Source organism: Mustela nigripes, chromosome 3 (genome assembly GCF_022355385.1).
Source record: "Mustela nigripes isolate SB6536 chromosome 3, MUSNIG.SB6536, whole genome shotgun sequence".
In the NCBI taxonomy this organism is placed as follows: domain Eukaryota; kingdom Metazoa; phylum Chordata; class Mammalia; order Carnivora; family Mustelidae; genus Mustela; species Mustela nigripes.
In genome coordinates, this window is record NC_081559.1 from 74,042,729 (window position 1) to 74,069,123 (window position 26,395).

At 38.9% G+C, this 26,395-nt stretch overlaps 1 protein-coding gene across 16 annotated transcripts in view; it reads right to left on the bottom strand.

Annotated features, from left to right (window-relative positions):
* ZNF385B (zinc finger protein 385B) overlaps positions 1 to 26,395 on the bottom strand; it is a 400,466-nt gene that overhangs the window by 89,465 nt on the left and 284,606 nt on the right. For 12 of the 16 annotated variants that reach the window (XM_059394258.1, XM_059394257.1, XM_059394260.1 and 9 more), the window contains one exon: positions 260 to 402. The exons of 1 other annotated variant lie outside the window; for it this stretch is intronic. In XM_059394258.1, the coding sequence (XP_059250241.1) occupies positions 260 to 402 (143 nt within the window). Of the gene's footprint in view, positions 1 to 259; positions 403 to 506; positions 656 to 11,982; positions 12,137 to 15,931; positions 16,104 to 26,395 lie in introns of those variants that run through there. 3 more of the 16 variants (XM_059394264.1, XM_059394269.1, XM_059394267.1) reach the window with 3 other exon arrangements.

The following is a 26,395-nucleotide window of genomic DNA, read 5'->3' on the forward strand; positions in this document are numbered from 1 at the left end:
CAAGCCACTGAAGTCTACAAAATTGCTCAAAGACAAAAGTGAAAAGTCGCTTGGGGAAATATTTGTAAAGTAAATATGCTGGCTTTTGTTTGGACCCACTCCCATGGGAGGATTGTCTTCCATAATACAGCTGATCAGTGTAACCAAAATAAGGTCTAAAATTACACACTTTGGAAACAGGCTACGTCTACTACCTATTCACAACTGTAATGAAAGGAATCGGGGAGGACACAAATAAAAGAAAAGTGCATTTACTCACTGTGTTAAAATTTGGAAAGAGCCCAACAGCAGAACTACTGTCCACTGGAAAAGACATAAATGGTTTGATATCCAGTGAAGGCTGCATCATCAGGGTAGGTGTGCGCACGAGAGCAGGAAGTGGAGTAGTGTGGCAAGTACTGCCTGCCAAGAACAAAACAAAAAGGAATTCAATCTTTTGCTCATATCCATCTCCCTCCCCAACCTACCCTGCAAAAATCAGGACTGCTGAGCTGCAAAAACAGGACCTGAGAGCGAGGGAGTTATGCTGAAAGTGAGCCAACGGCACTGGAGGAGAAAATTCAGTTAAAAAGGGTCTTCTTGCTCATGATATAAGACAGTGAGGCAGAATACTTCCCGATGGCAAGGCCAAGGGCTGCTCAGACCCGGCAGGGGTACGTAGTACACGGATCCTGCTGGCAGGTGGAGCTGAATGAGATCATCCTGTGGTTCAACCATTGTCTCTGACTGGCCAAAAATGTAGGAGAGCCCAGGGGAGGGGCCTCTTGCAGCCAGATGCTCTTTACTATTCAGAGTTATTGAATGGCTGGTAGGCATGTTTTGTGCAAATCAGAGATAATTATAGGGTTTTTACAAGGGGGAAAAAACCTTGGACTCACAGTCACTGCCTGCTCCCAAGAAAATTATGACTCAAACAATTTTATCTCTAAAAAAAAAACCAAACTGAAAGTTGCCCTTACTTTGCGGGAAATAAGTAGTCTAGACATTGGGTAGTTGGAGTAGCTTGAGGGAGTGATTACTGCTAAAGGGAATGATTACTGCCCAGGTGGGGCAGGGTACTGGGGGACAGGGAGAAGTTAGGACAGAAACTTGAATATTTGTCTCCAACTTGAATTCTAATGAAATTTGTATTAGGATAACAATTACCCCTTTTTAACAATTATATTAGCTGTCATCTCTTTAGGAATCTGGGCTAACCCATGTATGGGAGAGTTAAAGCACTCCTCCCTGGCAGCAAGCATTCTTCTTCTGAAGCCTCCGTCTACCGCAAGTAAGTAGCTGCTGGTACAGGTGGCCCTCTGGGAGACAGGCTCTGGTGTGCCCCGCCCCCCGTTTTTAAAAATGTAATAACTTTACTGAGATATAATTCACATACCAGACAATTCTACCACTTAAAGTGTACAATTCCACGGTTTTTAGTATATCCACAGAGTTGTGCACATTACCACAATCAATTTAGAGCATTTTCACAATCCCTAAAAGAAATTCCATGCCCATTAGCAGTCATTCCCTATTTCCTCTCAACATCCCCAGCTCCTGGCAACCACTAATCTACTTTGTTTCTGGGTTTGTCTATAATGGACATTTCCTTTTTTTTTAAAGTTGTTTTTAAAGATTTTATTTATTTACTTGAGAGAAAGCATGCGTCTGTGCAGGAGCAGGGGGCAGAGGCTGAGGGGGGAGGGAGAGGGAGAGAGGGAATCTGAAGCAGATTCTGGGCTAGGCGTGGAGCCTGACATAGGGCTCTATCTCACTACCATGAGATCATGACCTGAGCTGAAACCAAGAGTTGGCCGCTCAACCGAATGAGTCACCCAAGTGCCCCTATTATGGAAATTTCATTTAAATAAAGTCAAAGAGGGGCCTCTGGGCGGCTCAGTCAGTTAAACATATCTGCCTTCTGCCCAGGTCATGACCCCAGGGTCCTGGGACTGAACCCCTCCCTGCTCAGTGAGGAGTCTGCTTCTCCCTCTCCCTCTGCTTCCCACTCTGCCTACTTGTGCTCTCTCTAGCAAATAAATAAATAAAATCCTTAAAATAAATAAATAAATAAATAAATGAAGTCGAACAATATGGGTTCTTTCGTGACAGCCTTCTTTCACTTGGCATAAAGCTTTCAAGGCTCATCCATGTTATAGCATGTATGAAAATTGCATTCCTTTTTAAGTCTGAATAATATTCCATTGTAGATGTAAGCACTTTTCCTTATTCATTCATCAGTTGATGGGCATTTGGGTTGTTACCATGCTGTTGTTATTTTGGATAATGCTGTTATGAACATTTGTCTATAAATTTTTGTGTGGAGATACAGTTTCAGTTCCCTTAGGGATATACCCAAGAGTAGAATTGGGGACTGTTGGGTTGTATGGTAATCATATAGTTTAACCTTTTGAGAATTTTCAGACTGTTTTACAAAATGGCCAAAACATCTTATAGTACCAAGTAGTGTACGAGGGTTCGAATCTTTCCCAGCATGTCTATATAGGACCACAAATAATTATACGCTGAAAATCTCCTACTGGCTTCAAGGAGAAATAAACAGTATGGGAAAATGGTCCAACTATTAAAATTTCCTCCACTGTTCTCACACAGTGTTCAAGAATAATTAAGATTTCTCTTTCAATGATATATTTTTTGATAATGGATTTTCTTAATAAACTGCATTATATTTCAAATCATTCCAGAACATTATTAGTAATAGTGTTTAATGGACTCTCATGCCTCATTTACATTGATCCTCAAAACAGAAAAAAAAGAAAAAAGCATCTAAAACATTTATCTGTAATGGCAAGTGTTTAGGTCAGCCCCATCCATCCATTAGGGAATATGGAGGAGGACTCAGCAAAAATAGAATCAACTGAAAGTATAGATCAAACAGTAATGGTTTTTTTCTGATGCCAGAGTAAATACTCTGATCTCAGCCTGGCATTCACATAACCACCCTGTATTTAATTACACATTTTTCTTCTAATTAGGTAATGTTACATTCATTGTTAACTTCAGAGCTTGGAGATCCAAGATTTTACATTATGTCAGTATTTCAATGTTGCAGAAGCACTTATTAAAATCTTTATTTTAAAAGCTTTCCTGTGAAATCTTAGCTAAATTGAAAAAATATATTCTTATTTTAAACCGATGGCCTTTTACAACTCACAATTACTATAATCATCAGAAGTCTAAAGTCCAAAAAGTATACAAAATTATTCTACTTAAAGCAGCCTGATGGACAAATTCTTTTGCCATCATGGGTCTCCCCCTACCAAAAGCAAAATTCTTTTTTAAGCCCACAAAGTACAAGGTACTGGGGCGCCTGGCAAGACTCATTTTGTACTAACAAACTCAAATCAAACATACTGCAACATGAAACTTGACAAACCGATTGCTCCATCAACAAAGGTCAGAATGCACAATGATCCCCTTTACCCAATCAAATATCTATGCTAATAAAGATGCGGCTTGAGAACTACTTAGCTGCCACCATTCATTAGCATAAAAACTTAGCAGCTGTTTACCATTCATTAGCATTTTAATGACAGACAATTTGCCATGTTAAACACAGATTGTTTTAAAGTACTGGTAGATCTCCTGAATAAATATAAACTGCTTTCATCAATTCCCTCACCTCAACCTTGCTGTTTCACTTTTAAAACCTGCTTTTTCATGTCACTTCACCCAGACTCACTGCTTCAAAGGAAGTTTGTGCAAATGAGACATGAATGGCAATAAAGTGCTCCCCACCTCACCCCAAATTAGGTTAAGCTTTAATGCTTCTGTCACCTTATTTCAGATTTTGCTGCTACGCCTGCTGCTGGGAAACATTTCTCCTCACCTTGGGATGCCTAGGTTGGTAGGAAGTACAAGCAGAAATTTGTCCAGAATACATTGTACCCTGCAAGAAAATGCTTAGTATCTTTAAAACTTGCTGAGAGAAAAAAAAAGAGTTGAAAATATAATGAGCATAAAAGCATGATACAATGTATCTTTTACATTGCTATGCTCATGGGACAGGACCAGCCTTGGTCTTTGTATGAACTATTCGGCAGCATTATGTAAGACATCTCCTATATGTAGTTCTATTTCAAAGCAAAGGATACAACCTTGTATATATTCTAATGAATCAAGTCATAACAGAGGTCCCTTACTTGATAATCAAGATTTTTAATAATTTTTAAGATTTTATTTATTTAAAGCAGCGAGAAAGCAGGGGTTGGGAGGAGAGAGGGAGAGAGAGAATCTCAAGCAGACTTTCTGCTAAGTGTGGAGCCAGAACTTGGGGTTCGATCCCAGGACCCTGAGATCATAACCTGAGCCAAAATCACGAGTGGGATGCTCAGCTAACTGAGCCAGATGTTTATACTATTTGCTGTATATATAGATCAAACTCACTGACCTAAAATGAAATACACACAAGTGGGTATGCCTAGCCCAAAGATCCAACAGTCACCACTCTCACATGGAAATTGCACGTGTTTATATACTGTCCCATAAGAATGCAGTTAACCCTCTCCCCAAATTTCATTTTCATTGTAAAATCCAAATTGTATTTATTTGTAACTATGAAACTAATGAGAGAGACAGCTCACCACTATGATCATAAAACTATTCTTCAACCAACTGCCTCTGTAACATAATAGGTGCTTTATTATGTCAATGGATTATGTTGTAATCCATCACAATAAAACCTCATTTGAGGGCTTGGTGAGATGTGAAATTATTGCCTTAGTCTTTGACCTTTAGAGATATAATCTTGAAGATTTAGTTGATAGCTCTAAGGTTTCCTAGTGGCTCTTCTCTGTGTATCATAACATGAGCAGACAAAACACCTCCGTGTTAGAAGGAGGAAACGCCAAAGTCATAGAAAAACTGTATGGAGAAGCATTTATAGAATGAGATCAAATCTATGCTATATCCGAGAGAAAGGGTTTTTCCTTATGCCAGTATTATGTATGTCTGCCCTAGTGTGTACTGAAATAAAAAGCTTAACATATAAAAGTCTATCGGGTGGAGGCAATGCCAATTATAGAATTCCCAGAGATGTCATTGAAGAAATTAAAAGGAGTGACACTTCAGAAGTCCTACCAAACTCAGTTTTCTCTTTTCACTGCTGTCCCAGCTTTGTTGCCTCTTACCCTGAGTGACTTTCCCTCTTAACCTCCACCATCACCACCCAGCACCACCCAGCATCTCCTCTCCCCCTCACTCATCATTTCCCTACTTTCATCAGTCTAACATGTGAGGAAAACAAATTTGTCATGAGACCAGGGCTATGTGAGTTGGAGATGTGACTGATAAAGGATTTTGTTTCTGAAAAGGCCACATAATAATAATAATAATAATAGAGATAACATTTCTATAGTTCATACTATGTGCCTGGCACTACCTGTAAGCACATTACATATGCATATATAGAAGTATACCCACAGATAATATATACATATTTGTACATGTATACCCATATATACTCATTATAAATTGAATCAGACAAAATGTATTTTACTTTTTAAGAGAAGGTAAGAAATGTTACTATTTAATGAGATTTTACTCTATGTGAGGTATAACTAAGTAATTTGTGTCCCTTATTTTATTAAATTATAATACAATTCTGTGAGGTTTGTATTATTATCCCCATTTTACAGATGAGAAAGGTGAGCCTTAAGGAGATTGAGTTCATCTAGTATGTGGTAGGGCCTGGGTTATCTAGCTCTAAAGTCCAGCCATCATTTCACAAAGTAGGTTATATGTAAAGTTGTTAAGTGAAAAAGATTCTGTCCTCAAATACATTTAGAAAATGCTGGCTTCAACAAAGTTTAAAGTGGCTCTTTTTTGCAAGACATCTTGGAGCTTATAATATACTAACAGGCACTGTGCATGTCTAGACAGATATAATTTCTACTTTCCATTTCTTGAGCACAAAACAATACTTTGTTGTTGTTGTTGTTTGTTTGTTTTCTTCCATAGAGCTTCTGGAACAATTAGAAAGCTTGGCATGTCCTTCAGGCAATGCTGTTCTACACACATGAACTGTACCAATTCAAGAGTAAGATGATGACTTTCAGGTCTACCATTTTCTTGTTGTGCAAATTTGTGATGAAGGATAGTAGGAAGAAAGGCAGGCAGGGACAAGGGACCCCCACCATAAGAGGAAACCAACCTTAGGAGGACTTGACATCACCCTGGAAGGAGCCCTCCACCCTTTCCCACATAATGGATAGATGACAAAAACCTGATTGGATGACAGAGAGGGTTAATCAGATTAAAAGAGCCTGCAAAGGAGCCCATAGAATCCACTAGACTTAGAAAATCTGATGGCAACCGTCTCAGGTCCCCTCCGTCTTCAGGAGCTCTGTGGTATCACTTTGCTATTGCTCAATACACCTTCCTTTGCTTCCCACCACTCTGTCTGATCTACCTCTTCATTCTTGGAAGTGGGATCATCGAGAACGATGGGCACCGAAGGAGAAAGAAATCCTGTAACACTTGGACAAATGATTTTATTTCTTTATTCCTCTATCTTCTTTTTTATAAGTTGGGGAAAATAAGAGTAGCTACAGCATAGGGCAGGTAGGAATACTAACAGATTTTTCTATGCAAAATGCTTAATCCTAAACCTGACACCTAGCAAGTGTTCAATAAGCTTTGATTACTGTAGTTATGAACCATTCCTACTCCTCTCACACTATGCCATATCCCAGAAGGCCATAAATACTTAAGTTCGTTAATACTTGCAAAAGACAGGATATGTAAGGGATCATAAATTATCAACAAAATGCTAAAGAGTTTCAAGAAAGAAACTGCATCTGGTTAGGAGTTGGGTTCATAAATGTTTTCATAGATGAGCTATCTCTTAAGATAAGCCTTGGGGAATGGTTGGTATTTTGAGAGGTAGATATGGGAGAATGGTGGAGGGAAATGCAAAAGCAAAAAACACGGAGAAAATTGAATGTATTAAAATTCAAAACCTTAAGGATTCAAGATACTCTTAAGCATATGTGGTTTAGAAGGTAAAACAAGAAAGAGAAAAGCAGAGTATCTAAATGACCTTGGAGTAAGCAAAGATTTCTTCTTTCTTTTTCTTTTTCTTTTTTTTTTTTTTGAGACTCAGTTATTCATTAGAGAGAGAGAGGGAGTGTGAACAAGGGGGGGGTGGGGGGGGTGGGGGGCAGTGGGACAGAATCCCAAGCTGATTCCCTGACGAATCCGGAGCCCTAAGTGGGGCTCAATCCCACAACCCATGAGATCACGCCCTGAGCCAAAATCAATAGTCAGATGCTCAACTGACTGAGTCACCCAGGTGCCCAGCAAAGATTTTTTAAATAGGAAACAAAAGATATTAATCATAAGGGCGCCTGGGGGGCTCAGTTGGTTAAACATCTCACTCTTGATTTCAGCTCTGGCTGCGATATCAGAGTTGTGAGATGGAGCCCAGCGACCAGCAATGCATTCAGTAGAGTCTGCTGAAGATTTTCTTTCTTCTTCTGTCCCTCCCCCATTCTCTCTCTCTTTCTGTCTTAAATAATTAAATCTTTAAAAGAAAGATGTTAACCTTAAAAAAACTGACAATATAGAAAGAATGAAGCTTTGGGAATATAACATATCAAAGGAATGAAAAGGCAATCCACAGAGTGGGAAATTAAAATATATACTTTGACAAAGAACTTTAATCTAGAATACAGAACTCCTTAATATCAGTAAGAAAATGAAAACATGATGGGAAAAAATGGGGAGAAAATTAGCCACTTCACAAAAATATATACTAAAATGGCCAGTACTTAGCTTCATTAGTAATACAGTTTAGCAATTAAAAAAAAAAAAAGGGGGCATGCAAGTTAAAACTGCAATGAGTTATCACTGCATATCCATAAGAATGGCTCCTATGAGTAAAGATTGAGAATGTTAATAAAGATATGGAGCAACTAGAACCTTTTTCCCCCCAGTTTTTTGTTTTGTTTTGTTTTTAGTTTTTGTTTAAATTCCAATTAGTTAGTATACAGTATAATACTAGTTTCAGGTTTACAACGCGGTGATTCAACATTTTCAGACATCACCTAGTACTCATCACAACAAGTATACTCTTTAATCCCTGTCACCTATTTAACCTATCCCCCCCACCAATCACCCCTCTGGCAAGTATCAGTTGTTACAATTACTGTTACAACAATTGTGAGGGTTTAAAAAAAAAAATCATTTTTTTAAAGATTTTTATTTCTTTATTTGACAGAGAGAGAGAGATCCCAAGTAGGCAGAGAGACAGGCAGAGAGGGGAAGGAGGCTCCCCACTAAGCAGAGAGCCCGATGTGGGACTTGATCCCAGGACCCCAAGATAATGACCTGAGCTGAAGGCAGAGGCCCAACCCACTGTGCCACCCAGACGTCCCTAAAAAACTGCTATTTAAATACAATTTAATTAACAGATATTGTATTATGCGTCTCAGAAGGAGAATTCAGTGATGCATCAGTTGCATACAATACCCAGTGCTCATTACTTCAAGTGGCCTCCTTACTGCCCATCCCCTCACTCACCTCCCCTCTAGCGACCCTCTGTTGGTTCCCTATAGTTAAGAGCCTCTTATGGTTTTCCTTATTTTATTTTTCCTTCCCTTCCCCTATGTTCATTTTTTTTTCTTAAATTCCACATAAGTGAAATCATATGGTATTTGTCTTTCTCTGACTGACTGATTTTGCTTGCAAATGGCAAGATTTCATTCTTTTTGATGGCTGAGTAATATTCGTGTGTGTGTGTGTGTGTATTTAGATGATACACCTATCTATATATGGAATACCTATATGGATGTACATATATATACCACACCTTCTTTATCCATTCATCTGTCAATGGACATCTGGACACTTTCCGTAATCTGGGAATTACAGAGATTGCTGTTACAAACACTGGGGTACATGTGCCCCTTCAAATCACTATCAGTTGTTACAATTACCTTGAAAACCCATTTAGCATATCTACTAAAATTGAACATATATATGCTCTATGATTCAGCAACTTCCACCTCTAGGTATTTAGCCAACAAAAAGGATATGTACTAGAATGCTTATAGCAATACTATTTATAGCAGCCACAAACTAGAAATTAGCTAATTAACCCATCAACAGTAGAAATAAATAATGTTGGTTCTTCATGCAATAAAACATTCACATTATGGATTACAGCAATGAGAACAAATGATTTATAATTAGATGCTACAACAAATAGACCTTCCAAGTATGATGCTGAGAAAAAGAACTAAAATACGGGAGCATGTGAACGTGCTGTATGATACTAATTTACACAAAGTAGGAAATCATGCAAAACGAATGTATACTGCAAGGATAGGCTCTCCTTGGAGGAAGGATGCGGGAAGTGACTGAAAGGGGGCATGAGAGGGTGCTGGAAATTTTTCTGCCTGATCTTGGTGCCAGTTACACAGGTCTGTTATGCTTGTGTACATTCATCCACTGTACACTTGTGTGCACATTTCTGGTGGTTTTCTCCAACAGAAACTTTTAAAATGTGTTCAATGATAATAATTTTAGTAAACTATTGTTGGCAAATACAGGCAAAATTTTCCAATAAGAAAAACATCTTCAAACGCTGTCAAGTACTTTTAGGATGAATATGATGTTTTTTTCCCCACTGCCAGCTTGATTTTGCTCAAAATGATTTGTGAGAAAATAAAATTTCCCTTTAATGCTGCTGCTTCCTTGTTGAATTTCCTAAGTGGATGGAAGAGACTAACACAGGATCTACTGATGCCAAAGAGAAAAATGTGTATCTAGAACTCTGAGTCTATAAAATCTTCACAATTGGCAGTTCTGTTTCTGAATGTCCTTTGGGGCACCTCAGGGTTTCCCCCAAAGAGCTCCAACAGCAGCATCCTGGCAGAATGTTGCATTTAAAAATAAATCCTTCTGAGTAGCACACTGAAGTTTATGGGCAATAATGAAATGCTGCTGCAAAAAACAGCAGAGAAGTCACATCGTGATAGATTTTAAGCTACAGTGTCTGTTGGGTTTAGCAGTGACACGCCAGCTTTTACACAAAACGATGAATCTTTCACTAGGACGCAACGGATGGCTTTTTGAATGTGTGGCAATAGAATACTTAGAGCCAAGTGGTGATTCATTTATACTTGAATATTTTGCTTATGTATGGACTTTCTTATGTTTAAATCCTGAAAAAAAGGTTAATATTTTTGTTTGTTTGTTTGTTTGTTTTGGTTTTTACTCCGTGGTACAAAATACAGTTTGACTAAACACGTAACATACTTCATTAGTGGTCATCATTTTGGAAACAGAATTGAAAAATCTGAGAATTTCAGAATCTAAGTAAAGACGTGGTTCTCAAAAAAAAGTCTTGAGGACCAAGTCTTCTTTGCAGCTGAAATTACATTTTTGCTTTGTTATCTTTTTTCCATTTGTAGCCCGATTTTATTAAGCATCACCATGCAAGGAAGAAAAATAAAGAAGGGAAAACAGGATTCTGACAAGTGCTTTGTCATTTTTTTGAAATAGTTTTTAATATACCTGACTTATCAAAAGGGAATGTCATGTGCTTAGTGCCTAAATTACTAAGTCTTTAGAGAAGCCAAAATTATCTCCAGACAGGGCTTTACTAAAATTGTCTGAGGTCAAGAATGGATTGGGAGGTCACAGTAGCCTGATGAAACTTTCTGGCAAAAAGACGTAGGGAGATGCTCCTGTGCTACATTTGCCCAATGACTCCTGTCTATGGCATCAAGATGCTTTCATGGAGTTTGAAGCCTGTATCAGAGGAACTTTTTTCTCTCCCTTCCCAGCATGTGAAGGACCTCATGGCCGCATGGACTCATGGTTTATTTTAGAAACCTCCCAAATAAGGCAGACTTTCCTAGGAAAAGCAACCACTGTGTTTCTCAAACTGTTGAATACTTCTAGAGGAATTATAGTTCATAAAATTTTAGAGGAATTCACCCTTTGTTTTGCATGAGATAAATGATTAAGAGAACTTAATCCAACATGATGTCTGACTGATGGTAGACATTGCCCAGAGACATTGTTTTGAATATTGATGTCTACACAATCGAAGATGTTTAGGAATCATATACTGAAGTCTTGGTCTTCTTTAAAAATTTAAATAGATTTGTATTTGGTCTGTTTTCTTTTTATTTAATTATTATTTTTTAAAGATTTTATTTATTTATTTGACAGAGAGAGATCACAAGTAGGCAGAGAGGCAGGCAGAGAAAGAGGAAGGGAAGCAGGCTCCCTGCTGAGCAGAGAGCCAGATTCGGATTCGGGGCTCAATCCCAGGACCCTGGGGATCATGACCTGAGCCGAAGGCAGAGGCCTTAACCCACTGAGCCACCCAGGTGCCCCTTTTTTTATGTTTTGACTGAAATTTAGGAGTATTCCCTTTTCAGTGAGATTTTAATCTTAATGTTTTATTTGTTTTTATTACTATGTTTTGAAAGATTTTATTTATTTATTTGACACAGAGTGAGAAAGAATGAGAATGAGAGGGAGAACACACGCAAGGAGAGTGTGAGAAGGAGAAACAGAGTCCCCGCTGAGCAGGGAGCCTGACAGGGCTCCACTCCAGAGCCCTGGGATCATGACCTGCATGGAAGGGAGATGCTTAACCAACTGAGCCACCTAGGTGCCCCTTAATGTTTTATTAATATGAATAATGAAAGAAAGAGATTTAAATCAAAGAGAAAAGCCAGGGAAGTCAAGAGCCAACATCTCTATTTTAAAGAATAGTGGAAGATCAATTGCAGCACCTTATTTTACAGAATTCTTTTAGTATTCCCAATGACATTAAAAAAAAAAAAACCGCATTAAAACTACGCTTTCAAGCATACTGTTTAGGTCAACGAAACTAATTCAAATAGCTTCGTGGCAGGAGGCACACATATATTTGTTGGTGGTTTTTATACTGAAGTACTATCAGTTACTGAAACAAAAATGCTATCTGAAAAGACACATTTTTTCCAAGCTATAGCAACTGACCTTCCACTGGAGCAGATCAAAGCACCAAAACCATGGAGGCCTCTGAGTCTGTCTTTAGGCCTCTCTTCTGCAGCTCCCGAAAGGGCCAGGCTGAACGGGCTGCGTACAGCAACTCGGGAGGTCAACACATCCAGCTGCTGCTATAAATTCTAGCTCCAGGATACAAAATGTTTTAGACCCTGGCTTCAGAGAATTTCAGTTCTTGCATTTGGTGACTTAGCTATTTGCATTTAAGAACCAGACAGGGGAAAAGGAATAGTGGTTTACTTAATGGTCCTTTAAAAAGATATTTTTTTCCTCCAGAAGCTTGCCCAGTTTAAAGAAATAGAGTTAATATTTGCTCTGCTGGTGTTCTCTACTCCCACCTTGGTAGAGAAAAGACGTTTCCTTAGCTTAAATATTAACTAACATTTCAAAGCTATTCAAAAGCTGTTGCCCATGTTTAAAAAACAAAACAAAACCAAAAAACAGTAATGGGCTTCTAGAAAGCACAGTTCGGGAATAAACAGGACACCAACAACTGTGCCATTATACACTTTTCCCTTTTTGCATACATATTCCATGGCTTCCATATTACAGTGCACTATACAGAATTCAGGACAAATTCTAGTAGATTATAATACTGGCGACCATCATAGACAAGGCCACTCTTGGTGCTCCAACCGCCAAGAAGCCATTTTCATCCAGAGACTGCAGAGATGGCTCCCATTTGGCATCCAGGCACCATGAAACCTGCCATTTCATCCCTGTGGAAACCTGGCATGGGTGACTAATGTGGACGTGCTAGGAATGGGGTGAGCAGAGATTGTAAATACTGGGGAGACAGTGAGGTTCACTTGGGCAAAAGGTGAGGGGGATTTGAGGAGGGAGGGAAGAGCAGCTAAGTTTGGCTGACTTTTAGAGAGGAGACTAGAATTAACACCAATTCCTTACTTGGAGTTTCCTAACATCTCACTCCTAAAATGATTTTTTCCCCTTTTATCTTTAATCGTATTGTCAAACTCTAGGATTAGATCTAGGATTGTCAAAATAGGATGAAGTAGAGCAGAACAAAAACAATATAAGTAGGAACAACTTGGTTAAGGAGGAATATAATCTCCTTAAAGGAGGAATATAATCTCCTTAAAGGAGCTGGGCAAGTGGGAGGCAGTGTCATATCATCCTTATGCTGAGAAACATGGGGTCTTGTGACCTAGGGGATGCTTACACTCCCAAGGGTCTTTAGTGGGTATTGAAGGGAATGGTGACCCCTGACCCAGCTTCTTGGAACTCTTGCCATTGTCCTGATCCTGGAAACTGAGGCTCCCTGCTTCAGTCATTCAGACGGCTTCTGGGGGCGCTAGTGATATGCGAAACAGCATCAGATAAGGCCGTCCAGAGAATGCCCAAGGATTTTCTGCATTGGAAGTGATTCATCATAAATGATCGCCCCTGTCCCTGTGTATCATGTTTATTTTTGTACCATTATCCTGACTTTGTACCAGTTTTTCTTCTATGGAATTTCTTTTTGGCATCTTAAATGACTCAATCTCACTTCCCCAGTGAACACCAAAAGTCAAAGACATAATGATTTTTTAATAAGGCGCCACATGGAAAGTAGAGAATTTAATCATAGTACTCATCATTTTCCTTGTCAATGATTTGCTTTATAAGGCAAGGAAGGAATGGAAATAGTTTTTTTTAGAAGAACATTTGTTTTGACTCTTAGTCTCTTCTGAACTTCAAATAGCCTTTTAAGCTCCCTTTGCCTTAAAGGACACAAATGGAAAAGCATCAGACCTGTGCTCAATGTATTTAATTTGACAAAGCATGTTGCCAGTTAAAGAAAATACAAAAAAGAACCCAAGGTTCCAAAATTGTACAATCTCTATTTTCAAACGTTGATTGACTTATGTGTCTGTCTTTTTTTCTCTGACACCTTTCTTCTCTGTGTCTCTGTTATCTCGCACAGTCTCTCTACCATCCCCGCCTCTCACCTGTTTATCTTTTCTACTTCTCCCATTCCTCTAGTCTCTCTCAGGTCTCTGTTTCGCTCTCTTTCTACCTCTGCATACAGACCTGTCTGTCTCTCTTGTCTCTTTGTCTCTGTCTCTGTCTCTTTCCATAATATTGCTGAGGAACTAGAAAGTATTCAGACTGTCATTTGCCTTCTTTTATAGCATTCACTGTGTTTTCAATAGTTGCTTCCATAAATCAAGACAAAAAGACAGATTTTACTAATATCAGAACAAGTTTGTCTCTGTGACAAGATAAAACAATTAGATGAAGGTCACATCTCTAGTTATGTCTCAAGTAGTCATGTCAGTTGCAACCACTGAAGACTGTTATTATATACAATCACATGTTAATATCTGCTATACTCACAACAGAGTAGAGCAAGTTAAGAACTTAAATTCACCAGGTTCACTTGGGCAAAGGTGAGGGGGATTCAGTGGTGTGTGTGTGTGTGTGTATAAAGATTTATATTTATTTATTAGACAGAGAGAGAGAGAGAGCACAAGCAGGGGGCAAGGCAGGGGGAGAGGGAGAAACAGGCTTCCCACTGAGCAGGGAGTGCAATGCAGGCCTGGATCCCAGGCTCCTGGGATCATGACCTGAGCAGAAGGCAGACGCTTAACCGACTGAGCCACCCAGGCACCCCTCAGTGGTATATTTTTATAAAATTCATCATCAGTGTCCTGGGTTATACAAATACCATGGCTTCCTGTTGGGGAACACAAGGTGCTTTAACACACATTAAGTAGACTTCTAACATGTTACATGGCTTATGATCAATCATCCCACATTTTTCTGATGAAGAAAATGGTGCTCAGGGAGAAATGATTCCATGACAAAGCAAAAACAGAATGAAGCCAACAATGAGCTCAAGGCTAGAAAAAAATTTTCTTTCAGAATCAGGTATGAGCCTGATTGTGATAGCTACACTGAGCACCAGTTCTGCTCAGAAGCCTCATATCACAGGGTCTCTAGCACCTTGGAAAAATTAAAGCTCATGGGCTTTAATCCATTCATTTTTTGCAAGAGTCTACTGAACCCTCAGTGTTTATACTTTTGACCCAGCTGTGAGGTAGACAAAAAGACGACGATGCTCTTTTACTATTTTCTGAACCACCTGAAATCCTACTGGGGACTACGAGATAAAAACATCTACCTAGTGCCAAGACTTCTTAAGTTCTTTCCTAACAGTAATATTTATTCGTGTTTAAAAAAATGACAAAACTGAAAAAGAAAAGGAATTTTATGTGGGGAAAACTAAAGTGATAACATTAAAACAGAAATGAGAATTTCACCATCATCGATTGTATACATACAAACTACATCTATCCTCAAAACAAACAATACTCCCACTTAAGGAGCTAAATTTACCTAGTTTCCAGAGAGATTTCTATGCCCAAGGGTCTAAATAAACATTGAAGCCATTGAGTTTTGACTTAAACTAGATGAAACATTAAAAACTTAAAACATGCTTATCATAAAAACCATGTGACGAGTGCAAATAACCCATGTCACCTAATTTTGTGACAGGCCACCAGCCACTATTCTGTCAGTTTGATTGTGAATGCTTAAATAGGTATAATCATCAGCTTAAATATACTTCGCAAAGAGAAAAGTGAGAGACGGTTCTAAATCCTTGGATTAAACATGAATTTCATTTTTACCAACTAGTTATTCTGAGACAAACTTCAAAAGGAAAAAGATAAAGGACATGTGGGCAATCAGTCACATCTTTATTATATTTAGCAAAATGAACCAATATTATAATTTAAATAAAAACAAATTAGGAAAACCAGGATGATATTGGGCAGGGAAGTTGTGAAATTAGCCAATTCTATTTGCTCTAATTCTGCTACTTTTCTCTGAAATTGATTTTAACTGTTTGACATTTTTGTCACATACTTCATGAAAAAGTTCCCTGAGGTGTAAATGCTGATTAGCCAGCAATGCTTACCTTCGTTTTTAAGATTACAGTCCACGTTCACTTCTGCATTCAAGCTCTGTGCGAAGTATGACATCGAGAGATAAATAATTCCATCATTTCAACCTGATGTTTCTGTGAAATGTGGTGCTAGGAGACAGCCGACGGGCACTGCGTCTGAACAAATCATATGTCCTGTAATTGCCGCTTAGCTCTAATTACTATTGAGGATAGTGTTTGCAACTTGATTCCAGGGAGAGGGCAGACTACCTTCTGACGACACCGGACCAAATATATCCTAAAAGACTGACAATTACTTTCTTTCATGTAATTTTTCTGAGTAGCTTCAGCTACTCAGAAACTACTACTCGGCCATGGCAAAAATGAAATCAAATCATCTGCCACCCAACTCTCCTTTCCAACAAGACAATACAATTTGCTCAAAACACTTACTTGTTAAAACAATTTGGAATTTTGGGGTATCACTGAGATTTAAAGGGATTATTTTTTTCTTTTCTAGGTGGGCAACTAAATTTTTATTTTAAAATTGCTTTTTATTTCAAAAAGGACTGTGTTCTCAAAATATGAACTTTGTCTATGTTCTCTTAGTTTGAAATAATTTATTTGCATGCCATTAGGCCTGAAGAATTTCCTTCCTTTCCTGTGCATTTTTAAGTTTTAAGTAGATTCATAGCATATAATTTAGAAAAGACTAAAGCAGGTAACAATTTGATGTTGATACATTAAGATGGATGTTTATGCCTTTCAGTGCCAGAAGCCTAATTTGAGTTACGCGGGTGAATTATCATAGTGAAATTAGCAGTTGTGCAGGCTTGGAACTGAAATGATACATTATGCACTCATATGTCTAATCTCACTTTGTCCAGTGGCATCTGATCATGAAGGTTTCTGATAGATCCATGTGACACGTATGGCTATGACTGAATGGTGTTTTGCTTATGCTAGGCTGACTGCCATTGATATTGATAAGTTAGCTTGGTGGGAATTTTGACTGAGTGAAAGAAACTTGAAATGACGGATGTTATAAATGTTGGGAAGGATTTTGCACCTTTGGTTGTGCAACTTAACAACATTTGCCAACCACAGCCAACACTTTAGTGACATACAGAGCAAACTACACCCACCCAAATTCAAAGATCTGATGTATCTGCTTATGTCAGATTTGCATGGTAACTATCAGGGACAGGTAAACCTAAGAGAATAATTAGATGCAGCAACCAAAATGGTAATTACAATACCGGCTCTTAGAATGAGTTCATAACTCTAAGCCCCACCATCTCAGTTGTTATGAATAATAACAAAGTAGCATTCTAAATGGGACACAGCACCCTCTATACTTATTTCCCCCCCCCAAACAGCAGTTCACACTTCTTGCTCATATAACATTGTTGTTCATGATTAAAATAAACTTGTCTGGCTCAGTTGGTTAAGCATCAGACTCTTGATTTCTTCTCAGGTCATGGTCTTAGAGTCGTGAGATCAAGCCCCACATAGGATTCCATGCTGGGTGTGGAAACTGCTTAAGATTCTCTCTCTCTCTGCCCCTCCCCTCTAAAAAAAACCTTATAGTCACTGCTGTGGTTTTCACTTTTATTTTTTTATCTTTTTTTTTTTTTTAAAGATTTTTATTTATTCATTTGATAGTCAGAGATCACAAGTAGGCGGAGGGGCAGGCAGAGAGAGAGGAAGGGAAGCAGGCTCCTTGCGGAGCAGAAAGCCTGATTCGGGGCTTGATCCCAGGACCCTGAGATCATGACTCGAGCTGAAGGCAGAGGCTTTAGACCACTGAGCCACCCAGGCACCCCTGTTGTTTAACTTATTTTAAAAAATCTATACCTAAATTTAAAAATCTAGAACACTCCTAAGAAAACTCGGTGTTCAGTAGGGATTCAGCTAGGCAGATTATTCCATTCTTTTTTGTCTAACTTTAAATCATGCCTGATTCCTGAAGTATTTTCCAGAACATTCCCAGGCCTGGCATACTAGTCCATCCTCAAACTCTCACAGCTTTTACTTGTACCTCCCATAGGCCCTTTGTTTAGTTCAGCAGTACATGAAATGTGGTCCCTAGACCAGAAGCATCAGCATCACCTGAGAACTTGTTAGCAAAGCGAATTCCCAAGCTCCATCCGAAACTTGCAGAATTATAACCCCCTGGAGTGGAATCTAGAAATCTGTGTTTTAACCAGCCCTCCAAGTGATTGGACACACACTTATGGTGGAGAACCACTGGTCCATGATGCATGTATGTACCAAGAGTGGTAGGAGAATGTGATAAGGAACATTTAAGCTTCTATGGGGGAAACTATGGAAGAGCTAAAGGCCTAGCAGAGGGCTGGCATTTAAGTGGTGGTCTAGACGGGCGGCAAGAGACTGAATGAATGAAAGAGGCACTAGGCATCCCTTACCTGGCTAACCTGTCATGTGTGCCCTTGAGTTAATGCAGCCCTACAAATTCCAAGGTCTTACTCTGTAAGTTACCATCATTCTTCAATCATTTCATTCTTCAGGAAAACAAGGAAAACTTCCCTGATTTTTGTCAGCTTCTTCGTCTACCAATTTCTCTGTCTTTTCCTTTAATTCCTTTTAGCATAGCCTATATTTCTTTTTCACTTTTTTTTACTCTCCCTTCAATTAATAAATCTGGCTTCTGATTTCTCCATGTTAAGAAAACTATGGTTTTGATGTTCTTTATCAGTCCTCCTTTTGTATTTCTAAACATCCCCTGGACTCTTCTCACCTGTATTATCCCACTGGCATCTCAACTTGAACATATACAAAATTGAACTAGATCATCCTAGCTCCCCTAAAGTCTAGAAGAGACATACTTCCTCTGGTGTTCTTTATTTTGCTGCCTAGCACCACGAGTTTTGGTTATACAGACTACAACTTGACTCTATTTGACTTTTCCCTTTTCCTTGCCCTGAATCAAGTTAGTTACATTTATGACACCTTTCACCTCCTATCCTTTTTCACACCCATTCTTGTTACCTCCATTCAGGTCCTCATTAGCTGTTCACTAGTATAATTCTTTAATCACTGTAATCCCCCTGTGGTTAAATGAGTTCCTGAGAAGGATAGCTTGAATCAATCATTTCCCTGTTCAAATGTCTTCCATTGCTCCCCTTAGTGAGTTACAGGCTTTGAAATCCAATACTGTGCACCTGTTCAAATCACTACTCTGCTACTTACCAGCTGGGCAACATTAAGTGAATTAATTGACTTGTTAAGCCCGTTTTCTCAGCTGACAAGTAGGAATAAACACTAATCAAATCTCATGAGGAGACCTGAAGGAACTAACACATGGAAATTCTTACTAAAGTGCATAGAAGGCTGAAGGATTTAGCAAATGGTAAGCATTATTATTACCGTCACCAAAACCATCGCCATAGAATACAATTCCAACACTGGTTCAGCAGCCATCACCATCCTTAAACTTAACTGAAACTTTCTAAGATATGCTCAACTGAACTATTTCTCAGGCGTGAGGACAAAATGGTTTTCTTTCCGTCTCTGGCTTTTTAGGCAGTTCTTTTCACCACACAAAGCACTGCTTGGTTCTTTTACATACAACTTTTTTTTTTTTTTTTTTAAGTTCTATAGCTTTGGTTATGCTTCCTCGAAGCTCTTGCCTTTCTGTCACCTCTCATACTCTAGCTTTAAGTGGTATTTTGAATGCCATTTCTTCCAGGAAGCCCTTCTATTTCCAAAACAAAAAAGTACCTTGCTTTCCTTTGAACCTGCAATACATTTCACTAATATCTCTTTTTCAGTATATAAGACATTCTATTGTGTATGTGTCTTTTCCCCTAGGAAACTATCAGATCTTCTGGGTTAGAGACCAGACATGACTTGCTGCTTTTGCTTGGTGTTTCCCCCAGAGAGGGCACTCAACAAATGTACTGAATGAATGAATGAATGAATGAGGTAAAGGGAACAGCATCTACATTCTTACATGAACTGTGCTACTGTGTGCTACCTGGTGAGAGGCTTTCTTCCCCATTGATAATTATGAGGGTCTTCAACATGATGAGAATTACAGAAACAAGTTTTAAAAGGCCCCTTATAAATGGGACATTTTCTTTAAACCTTGGGTTTAAATTCATTCTAGAACTCAGAAGTAGGTTCTGCATAAATAAAGTCATAAACATTCATTGGATTCCTGAGATTGTGCTCAAAAGCGTAATTGACCCATAGGACAGGTGTCATGGCTAGAACGTTACATTAACACCTCAATGCCAGTGTTACTAAAAGGGGTCATGAAAAGGAGTCGATATTCTATGAGTGTTTATGAAGTGCTCAAACTTCCTTATGAAACATCAAACCAGGAATTTTTTTTTCTTCATATTTTAAGACATACTCCAAGAGCTGTAGCCAGAAGCCAATTTTCTTGTGTATTCAAATGATTAGTTTTCCTTGCCAGGATGAATGTGCTCTGGTTCAAGAATGAATTTATAATTGCTGATTATAAATTTAGAAAATGAAAGTCTTCTATAAAGTTGTTGATTTGTTTAAGTTTCCAGAAATCAGAAATTATTTTCTTTTTTAGTTACAATTCTAATATTTAGCTCCTTTGTCTTCATTTTGGATTGATTTTAAATTGACTGTGTGGCCCCTGATACTCCAGCTTCAGTTCCTGTACCCACATCCCCTGAAAAATACATAATGGCCCATTAACAAACTTTTAATTACATTCATTAGGAGAGTCTGTTATTTTAAAGTAACTCTTCAGTGAGTAAATAATCCCTTTTTAATGGAAAAATGATTGCCTTTCCAATTATCTGAATTGCAATTTTGGATTTTCACAAATTTACTTAAAGCAGACAAGCCTATAAAGAAGAAATTATCAATGAAAAAGACCTATTTTTACTGTTACTTATGTTCCCCCTAGTATTGAGCTAGACATTACGATAAACTGAAAATGGGGGTCCTTGGTCCTTGAGAAGGTGACTATCCCGAGAGCAAAAATAGTAAATCTGAAACACTTAGAGACTAATACAAAGACACATAAAATGTAGTGTGAATTATAGGCCCAGAGAGAGATGTACAGAGGTGAGAATATAGCCTCACAAGGACAGGGATCTTTGTTTTCTTCACTAATGTATCCTCAACACTTGGAACTGTGTCTTACAGGTGTTACCACCTCAGGAAAAAAAAAAAAAAAATTGCTCCACCAAAAGGAAAGACAAATGAGTTAGAATGACTGGAGATGTTTCACTGGGAAGGCAGGACTTAAGTAAGACCTTAAGATATGTGATTCCTTGGTTTCTCCTTTTGCTTACCACCTACACCCAGACTACTAGCAAGTTCTGTCTGTACTCCCAGCACAAACTGCAAATCTTTCTACGTCTCTCCATGTCACTGCCACTTTTTAGTCCAAGCCACCAATGTCTATCTGGACTACAGCTAATCGCTCTGAATGGATCTTTCTGGGAACATTTATGTTCGCCTACACCTGGCCTCCATATAGCAGCCAAACTGTTTAAAAACAAATCTCATTATGTTACTCCCATAACACAATAATGACCTCCCATCGCACCCTGATTAAATTCCATTCCTTCCCATGGCCTACATTTATCACATGATTAAGCCCCTGCTTACTTCCAAAACCACACCTTGTATCACCTCCACTTGCCAACCTCTCCCCCTTCTAAGACCCAAGCTTCTTTCCTCTTTCTTGAATTTGTCAAATTCATTCTTATCTCAAGGCTTTTGTCTTTGCTGTTCGGTCAGAGTGGAACTCTCATCCTTAAATTCAATGGTGTCTCAGCTGAGGTCTTTAACAACATGTTTTCTCTATTACGTGCTTCTGTTTTTATCTACTCCATCTACTTCTTTGTCTCTAAAATTATCTAGTTTTTTTACTTGTTTACTGTCTCCTGTCACTACAATATGATCTTCATGACAGCAACAGCTATATTCTAGGTGCCTCATTTCTCACTTCTAGAACAGTGCTAGGCCTCTGACAGGCACCTGGTACAGATTTTGAAGGAATGAATGACTTTCCTCCCCCAGCCTTTTCAAGTATGAAGACACTTCTTACACATCGAAGGATTTGAAGGGTTCCTCACATGTTATTATTCTTTTCTTTCCCATGAGTATTCACTGATTATATATGATGCTGTTATGAAGTCAGGAACATTTTTTCAAATAAAGACCTATCATTATCACAGTAGGGCTGACATACATTTGGCAGGAGTATGATATGTGAGACATGGTATTTATTCAATCAGCCAGATACGTGGTGCACACTTCTGTCGGCAGGTACGTGAGGATCCTTTGCCACAGATTTTACGGGATCACTGAGTAACACGCAGACAATATGAGAGAACAGAGGGATGGAAAACATTCTACTTAGCACTTTCTCAATACAGAGATACAAATAAACTCAGGTGAAGCCTTAGCCTAAACTAAGGATAAGCCAATTTATTCTCTGAACCCTCTAACACCTACTGTGGAGTTTACCGATCATCTTCACACATTTGTATCATAACGGCTAATGCACTACATTTATGACATGTCGACAATATTCTAAGCACTTTATGCCTATATTAATTCACCTAATCCTGCCAATTAACACAGTAAGAGAGGAACTCACTACTACGTGCGTTCTGTAGATGAGAAAACAGGGCACACCAAACTTAAGTATTTTGCTCAAGATCACAAAGCAGGTAAGTGGCAGGGCTGGCTTGTGAAGCCATATCGTCTGGCTCCAGAGTCCGTACTTTAACCATTATGTTATGCTGCCTTCCTGACAGAAAAAGATGGCATCGTCTTCACACTGGGTAGAGAATGTCTTGCATCATACATAGCATATAAGAAAAATTACATATCAAATGTCAGCTACTTCTAAATATGCACATTTTACTCCTAAGCATTTCCAAGCAGTTGTTTTTCTCTTTATGCCACATAAAGGTCTGAAATGCTTAGCAGCAAGTGATTTCATGAAGCAGCTCTATATCATGTGGGAAATCATGAGGATAATCTAAATCAAATACAAATCTCACTGTGCCTTTAATATCACTGTGAAAACAGCATGCTTTTCTAGGACACATTGTGAAGTCTGAGGTGATAAGACAGCCTATCTTAAAATGACTTGAAACCAAAAATGGATTTGTGATTGTTATTCCCAACTCACCAAGGACGTTCCATTTTGACAGGTTAGAACATGTGGATACAGGCCTCACCTTCATATATAAGGTCTAAAAGTATATAAACCTCAGTGATTTCTGCACAGTATTTGGTCAGGCTGTTTATGAAGGAAGTTCAATATTAGCTTACTGAACCAAGACAGAATTCCAATAAGGCCCTTCATTTATTCCCCTCCATCTAGTCCCTCCTTCTTAAAGAGATTAATTAGCCACCCTACGAAATATGAATGAATCAAGGAGGAGTCGTGTCTACTGGGCAGAACACATGTTAAGCAACTTGACCCTTAGGTAATAAATCTTTTGGAAAGCAGGTCTTTTCCCACTGGGACCTGTCTTCACTTTTCTCATGTGAGACCTGGCAAATGGGACATTTTGAGTTTGACAGGCCACTTCTCGGCTCCTCAGCTGACAACTGTTTTACACAGATGTCAGCTGAAATCCTTACTGGGGCACGTAGGGGATCAGAATGTTTGAATCACATCCAGCACCGAGAATCCCTCCTCCCTCAGCTCTCTGCCTGCCCCGCCCATCCCATGCCATCAGCAGCACAGCCCTCCTGCAGGGCAGTCCAGCTCCGGGGAGATGGCCCAGGGCAGGAGTGAGGGGAAGGATCAGCGGTCAGCACAAAGGTGGCTTAGGGTGTTCCTTTGCAAGAAGTTCATTCAGGAAGACGCATCTCTCAACTTCTGCCATTATTCCTTGGTAAGGATTTGGGAGCTGGAGGAGAGATGTGAAGGAATTTAGGGCATTTTCTCATGGTGTGGTAAGATTAGAGTCCGACTCCAGATCAAATTTTGCTTCTACTATTTATTAACTCACAATGTCACTTGGGGGAATTACTCTCTCAACCACAGTTTTCTGATCAGAAATACCTGCCTTTTTTAGGGTTGCAAGGGGAAGAGCATCATAACACATAGAAAGTGCTTGGTGCGGTGGCTGGCAGAGAGTATGGCTTCAATAAATGTTAATTCTATCTTTTTTTCTCTGAAACTGGAAAGGCCAGGTGTTTGGAGGTCTGTGTTTAGAAATGCCTCCAAAATCCTCAGCGCATCCCATTTTCACTGGCTTTGTTTTTGTTTTGCCTTTATGCTTTTGTTTTGGATTCTTATATTAAGATCTATGGACTCTCCCGTCCAAGAATTCAGTGCAGTATTTGCAACCATGTTCATTTTGGGGAAAGAGAAATTAGATTTAGTCAATTCTCAAAGGATTCTATGATTCACAGAGATTAAAAATCTCTGTGCATGTTTCTGAAAAGTTGTAGGCAAAGTGAATATCTTTTTTGTAAATCAAATTTAGCTTTTAATGTACTAGAAGAACCAGTGAGCAAAGAAACTCTCCCACGAATCTTTCTGTTTCATAAACTGCATATTCAATCCAGAGCTCTTCAGTTTTTACAAAAGATTTAGACTTTCAATATCAGGCTTGCTTAAACTAGAACACTTAGTGACATTATATGCATAGTAGTAACTTCCATTAACGATTTACAATGTAGTATGGGGGTCAAGTTCAGGTTGAATGAAAACTGAAAAAGAAGGAACTCCAAAAAGTTCCTGCTCTTAACTGGACAGAATCTTAGTTATCCTCTGCTCCAAAGACCTCATTTTATGAAAGAAGAAATTGAGGTTCTTAGGGGTTATATGACTTGCCCAAGGTCATTGCAATAGTTACAGACAATAAGGAATAACAGCTCTAAAAATAATGACAGTGATTATGATGATGATGACAGCACTATGATCTGTTGAGCATTTACTTGAGCTGAGCCTTTTAAAGGCTTCAACCTCGTGCACTTTTGCTACAACTCTAGAGGAAGATTTTATTAACTCCACTCATTAGATGAAGCACTTGGCCCAGGGCTTCACAGCCTGGAAATGGGCAACTCTCAACTCAGAACCTATTTTGCCTTGAAACGCTGTGTTTTTAGGCTGCTTCCCAGAATACAACAGAACAGAGAATCACACAGTCTTGAAGTAGAAACAAGAGGTTAGTTTGGAAAGATGTGTCTACAACCTTCAGGGTATATACTTGAATGGGTTTTTAAAAAATACAACATTAGACAGTCCTAGATAATACTACACCCTCACAGGTACACATTTGTAGTATTCTAGGATTAGAAGCTCCAGAATATATCCAGGTCGATTGCTTGCCAGACCTCTTCCCAGGCTGCAGGCCAAGGAGATTGGTCCTCGTGGAGTCTAGGCTCTCCTCCTCCACATTCTAAGCCACGTTTTGGGTCTCTAGGATTTCATATGTTCATTTCTAAATGGTCCTAGAACTACTTCCATGGCCTACATAGGTCTCTTTTCCAGATCTCTCTCCCTCGAGGTAGGTAATAGACATGTGGGACCAGTATGGCTATTTTTAGGGAATGTAAGTGGAGCTTGCCAGCCAGGACTGGGTGTCCATACATCTGTAGTATAGGACAGGGCTGGGGTGGGGGAAAAAAAAAAAAAAAAAGAAGGTGGGATAGAAACCATGCTGCATCTTCCATGTTCTGGCATAGAACTTTGGATATGTCTGGGAATTCTAAAATAATATGTAGCCTTCTCAGGTTTTTATGAATATATATTTGTCAAAGTATATGAAATATACTTTACTGAGCAGCTGAACAGCTTGATTTTAAACTATAATAGTTTATAATAGATATATATGGGCATCAATTTTTATCCTTGTCTCAGGGCTCGCATATCATGGGACAAGACAACACATGCTTGTCTGCTTTTCCACCTCCCCATGCTGTTCCTTCTCAGCTTTCTGGGTCTTTGTATCCCTTTGCTATGGCTCCATATTTGCTTTGATTTCCATTTTCCTCACTCCGCTTTTACTGATGACTTGGTATCAAACCCATCTATGATCTATAGACCTATGATCTATGAAATCCATTATCTAACATGTAATGAGGGCTGATTAGAAGCCATAGAGGTACTATGTAGAGAACAATGGACAAGAAACCCTCAGTCCCTGCCCTCATGTGACAGCTCTGCTTGAAAATAAATACACTTAAAACACAGCATGACAAATGTGATGACAGAGAATTACTAGCTATGCTGAGGGAACGTAACTCTTCACCAGGTGTCCAGTAAGGTTTCCTTGAGAAAGTCAGGTCTAAACTGAAAACCTGGAGTAGGATTTACCTGGGCAAAAGGTAGGAATGAAGTAGGAGATGTTTGTTTTAAGTAGAGGGGATTACACATCAGGTGAAGCCTGTAGCCAGGGCAAGCATCGTGCCCTGAACTGAAAGAATTTCAGCAGTGACTAAAGTATGTTTCTGGGGTGAGAAATGTTCCTGGAGAGATAAACTGGAACAAGACCAAGCCAGGTCTTA